The sequence below is a fragment of the Chrysochloris asiatica genome, unplaced genomic scaffold, assembly GCF_000296735.1.
Source record: "Chrysochloris asiatica unplaced genomic scaffold, ChrAsi1.0 scaffold00350, whole genome shotgun sequence".
In the NCBI taxonomy this organism is placed as follows: domain Eukaryota; kingdom Metazoa; phylum Chordata; class Mammalia; order Afrosoricida; family Chrysochloridae; genus Chrysochloris; species Chrysochloris asiatica.
In genome coordinates, this window is record NW_006408868.1 from 1,759,943 (window position 1) to 1,765,392 (window position 5,450).

The 5,450-nt window shown below is 38.3% G+C and overlaps 1 protein-coding gene across 1 annotated transcript in view; it reads right to left on the reverse strand.

Moving 5' to 3' along the window:
• Nucleotides 1–98: 98 nt before the first annotated feature.
• SFMBT1 (Scm-like with four mbt domains 1) overlaps nt 99–5,450 on the reverse strand; it is a 217,504-nt gene continuing 212,152 nt past the window's right edge. Inside the window, exons 18-21 of the mRNA XM_006876036.1 lie at nt 3,210–3,385; nt 2,792–3,037; nt 1,598–1,726; nt 99–763 (exon numbers count right to left, since the gene is read on the reverse strand). Coding sequence (XP_006876098.1) covers nt 623–763; nt 1,598–1,726; nt 2,792–3,037; nt 3,210–3,385 — 692 coding nt within the window. The 3' untranslated portion in view covers nt 99–622. The remainder of the gene's footprint in view (nt 764–1,597; nt 1,727–2,791; nt 3,038–3,209; nt 3,386–5,450) is intronic.

Sequence of the window (5,450 nt, forward strand, 5' to 3'; positions counted from 1 at the left end):
AATTATCAACAGAGGTAGTAAACAAAGGAACTCCCAGGAATTGGTTTTAAGATGGATCAAAGTGTACTGTACATTCAAAACCCTGGAGCCACATAATTATCCCCACAATGAACTGTTTTAATTTAAAAAAGCTTTAAGAACACAATGACAGTGAAGCACTGATGTGCCTGAGCCCAGTCCCAGATCAGTGCTGTCATAAAGCTACGTCCTCTCTTTCCGAGAAAGAGAAAGCAGAGAACAAAGTTCATTCTACAATGGGAAGGAACAGAATGAAGAGAAAACAACCAAAAGGATGCTTTCCAGCAGCCTGGAGTCTTCGTTTTCAGACCACACCACTGGAAATGCTTATTCTTCTTATAGGAGTCTTTTCCTCAGAGTCTTTGCTTTTCAAAACTGCAATCTGCCGAATGAGAGATGCCCACGTCTCAACTGGCAGCAGAACCACTTCTGTGTACAGTTTTTGCTTTCTCAGTGTGGGTCCTCCTTCCCTGAAAGTGCAAAGAGAGCAAGCGACACCTTAAAGGCCCAGAGCCCTAGGATGATTTCAGCTCCACTTCTAGAGCTGGTCAAAGGATTCACTGCATTTGTGCTTCATAGGTCTAGTTCACTTTGGTTGTCCTTCTCAGTTGGCAAACTGCTCATAAAAAGCAAACTTGATCCTCTCTATATGATGGCAAAGTTTGATGGCGGGGCCCAATTTTAAGTCCATGCACTCTTGAACAGTGGGGAGGGTAAGGAGCAACAGGGCCTGTCCATCGATTTCCTGTTAAGTATAAAAGACAAATTATCTATGATGTGCACAGGAATGGCCGCTCAATCATGACAATCCTCATTCACTTGGGCTTTGTCAAAATCTGAATTCCTGTTTTTCTCTGTGTTTCATTTCTTTTTCTCTTTAAACAAGAACAACACATTTCCTTTGAAAAGTCCTCTCCTAATCCTCCATACTAGAGAATCTTCAGAATTAATAATAAAGCTTTACCACGGAGGAGAGAATCCATTCCTACGAAGTTTTTCTCAGTAGACAGAAATTTTGTAAATTAGTCCTTTAACTAATTATGCTAAGAGAAGCTATCTTTTTAGAGGGCTCTTCCTACAACTAAGAGAAAATACTAGCTATAACCCTCAACATTTCCCTACTCTATAACATTCATGAATGCCTAATGCTAAGTTCTTTAAAGATGTTCAGTTTTGAACCTCCCCAATTATCAGAACAAAATTTATTTCAATATTTACTTAAGTGCACAAAACCATTTGTTTCAGAAAACTTGCCTTAAAACTCATCACCCATTGCAGATGTTAATTTAAAAAGAAACGAAAAATCACTATTCTGGAATAGTTGAGGACAATAAGCTTAGTGTGTTTGATTTAAAGCCATTATAAGAATTGGGAATTCAATGATAATCTGCTTCAACTATGGAATAAATCAGATAAATAACAGTTTATCATCTTTGCACTTCTGAAAAGGGAACTTCATGTTTTTTCTTTTGAATTGATATGTTTTCCCTAAGACTTGCAATTAGTAATTCACTACCATTGTATCTATAAGTCTTTGCTCAAGAGACATATTACTGAACCATACAGGAGCCGTCATTACCTGGTCTAGGAAGATTCTTGCTAGTGGAGCACAGTCAGTGGATCTAATGAACCGCACAACATCTGCCACACTCCACTTCAGAGGGTTACTGTCCAGGTGAAGCCTTTCAGCAACTTCAATTCTGATTTCCTTCATTTCCACAACAAAATCAAATGGTAAAAAAACCTATTTTATTCTACAAACATCTCGGTGTAACAACTGGTAATCTCACTTATGTCAATATTTAAAATGGGTCTAAGACATTATTTCTCCCAGCAAGGATGGAAATTAAACAGTCAAGAAATGTTGATCATTTATAATGAAAAGTATCAGTGGGAAGTAATTTCTTAAGTTTCAGCAAAAATAACTTGTGTTATCAAGTCGGTTTTGATTAATGATGACTCTGTATAGGGTTTCCTAAGAGCGGCTGGTGAGTTTGAACTGCTGACTTTGTGGTTAGCAATCCAGTACTTGTCCTATAGCACCACACCACAGCAATTTAAAAGAGAAAAGTAGTTTTTTAATCTCCCATTAATCCCATGGTCTGTTTCAACTTTTGTCTGGGCTTATATAAATTGTCAGGAAGAATCACTGATTGCTTCTGTTCATGAAATCTTTTTATTCAAAAAGTATAAACCCTCAACTTAATTTCCATTTTTTAGCATATGTGTATATATATATATACATATATACTGTATAGTGTACCTATATGTACATATAAAACATTTTAAAATGGCTTAACTAGATTTAAAATAAGATAAGCACATTTTACATATAACATGCCCACATAGCACACATAGGAAACTAATGTGCCAAGCGGTTGCATAGTTTGCAAAAAAAATTTATACCATGCATGTTATCTATATAAGATAAAATCTATATAAGATAAAATCTGTAAAAATAAGATAATATATTTCTAGAACACCATACACATTATGAAAACTGTTTTTGTTTTTTTTAAAGCAGTTTTCCTTAAACTAAATGACAGGCCATAATGACCTTTGTGAGTTCAAACAAGCAGCCATTCTGAGAAACCTTCCTCTTTATGAGTATGATTTCTACATAATCCTTCAAACACAAGTAAAAAGAGAGACTTAGGATATTCAACTTAAGCCTGTACTGAAAGCAGTGGAATGCCAGTATCAGTAACAATTAGATTTTAGAGGGAAATTCTACAAGAAGGGAAAAAATAAAGTCTATTTTAAAAATGCATACCTTTGGTGAAGGAGGTTTAGCCTCATCATCAGAAAATGAAAAAGTGCGAAGTTCTCTTTTTCTCTTTTCCCTTTCTGGAGGCAGTGATGTGGATATCTCACTCTGAGTGGGAGATGAGGAGCAGGACTTTTTCTCTGACATTTCCGACTCTTCCTGTAGTTCATCCTGCGGCTCAGATATACTGCCCTCACTGAGGGAATCCTCATCCCCTTCATCTGGGTCATCCTCATCCTCACCCCCACTTCCCTAGAAGAAAAAGGAGAGACATCTCACTGAAATGCAGATCCTAAACCACAAAACCATCTTCCATTGGCCAGAGATTTGAATTCAAAAGACCTAATAGGTATTCTTTGTTAGTTCATATTGTAAAGCAGTGCTCACTTGGCTCCTAGATATTATAGGTCTACACTGATCATACCTGGGGAGAGCCGGCCGGTGTATTATCAACAGATGTTGAGTGCTTCTTCTTATGAACAAAAACATTTTTCCGTCTCTTTCTCCTCTTACTGGCTTTTTTCAGGACACATGCTAAGTTGCTGTGCCCACCAGGTGGCCTCCCAATTCTTTTATTTTTCTTCTTTCCATAATAGTGTGCTAAATATAAACGACAAATAAAAACAAAGTACCTTCATTATTTTTGTGCCACTCAAAACCACAAGTGATTCTACTAGCTTAACAGAAAACAGGTGTACTATATTTTATTGAGGTTTAAATTCTATACAGTGCAATGAACAGATTTTAAGGATAGAGTTTGAGTAATACTGACAAATGCATAAATCCAAGTAATCCTCTCCCTATGGAGATCGAGAATATTTTTATCTACTTAGAAAGTTCCCCTGTGCCCCTTTCCAGTTAATCCCCCTTACCAGATGCAAGCACTATTCTCATCTGTGTGTGCATCTCATCTATGGAACCAACCAGTAGGTATTATTCTTGTATATGGCTTCCTTCATCCAATTCATTGAGCTTTATCTATGTTGTGTAAATTAATGAATAGTAAGGACTCTTGATATGGTACTGTAGGATAAGCACTGAACTGTAAACCACAAGGTCAATGGCTCAAACTTACCAGCTGTTCCTAAGAAACCCTATACGAAAGTCTGAACCCATTCATCCATTCACCTGTTGATAAACACTTAGACTATTTCTGGGTGTTGACTATTATTAATTAAGCTGTAGTAAGCATTCTTGTATCATCTGCATATTGCAGGCTGTTAATGAGTCTTCCTCCAATTCTGATGCCACGTTTTTCTTCATATAACCCAGCTTCTCGGATGATTTGCACAGCATACAGGTTGAACAAGTATGGTGAAAGAATACAACCTTGTCACACACCTTTTTTAATTTTAAAACATTCAGTGTTCTCATTTCCTGTTCAAACAACTGCTTTTTGGTCCAGGTACAGATTCCTCATGAGTACAATTAAAAAACCTGCGATATGCAAATGATGTCAAATGACGAATTGCATTAAGCAAATCTGCTGAACAAGACCTTTTTAAAGTGTTGAAAAGCTATGATGGCAGCTTGAGGACTAACGTGCACCTAACTCAAGCCATGGTATTTTCAAAAACCTCATATACATGTAAAAGCTGGACAGTGAATAAGGAAGACCGAAAAAGAATTGATGTTTTTGAGTTATGGTGTTGGAGGAAAATATTGAAAGTGCCATGGGCTGCCAGAAGAACCAATAGATCTGTTTTGGAAGAAGTGCAGCCAGAATGCTCCTTGGAAGCCAGGATGGCCAAACTTCGTAACTCATACTTTGGACATATTGTCAGGAGGGACCAGTCTCTGAAGAAGGATATCATGTTTGGTAAGGTGGAGGGTCAAAGAAAAAGAGGAAGACGCCCCCAACAAGATGGATTGGCCAAGTGGCAGCATTGAAGGACTCAAGCATGGCAACAGTAGTGAGGTTGGCCCAGGATCAGGCAGTATTTCATTCTGCTGTGCGAAAGGTGGCTATAGGTCGGTACCGACTCGATGGCACCTACCAACAACAACAACAACAACAACAAAGCATTCTTGGAGTCCTGGTGTGGCACTGTAGGATATACACTTGACCACTAGGTCAGTTTGAACCGCAAGGTTGGTGGCACAAATCCACCAGTTGCTCCTCAGAAACCCTATACAGGGTCACTATGAGTCAGAACCAACTCTACAGCACTGAACAACAAGCAATCTTGGGCAAGGTGTTTTTGTGGGCATGTTTTCACTTCCCTTAAATACCTAGAAATGGAATTAATAGCAAGGTCAGCAGTTCAAGCTCACCAGCTGCTCCTAGGAAACCCAATACAGGGTTGCTGTGGGTCAGAACCGACTCGACAGCACTTCACAACAACAAGAAGGCAGACTTGTGTTTAGTTTTTTTTATTATTGTGAACTGAGTGATAGTTTTATATAGGAGAACATCAGTTTTACACCATCATTTCATTGCAATGATTACAATCTCCTCTGTGCATCATCATTCAAAATACTTGCTTCCATTCCCTCTGTTTTTTTGTTTTTTTGGAGAGGGGGCTGGCAAGAAGTACACAAAAACACTCAGGAATATATAATAATTTAAACAATCAAAGGACACATTCTGCAAGCCTGCCTCCTGGCCGCCAGCACTCAGTCCCTCTTCATGAGTCTACAGTCCTCAGCTGTTCCCTCCTCTCTC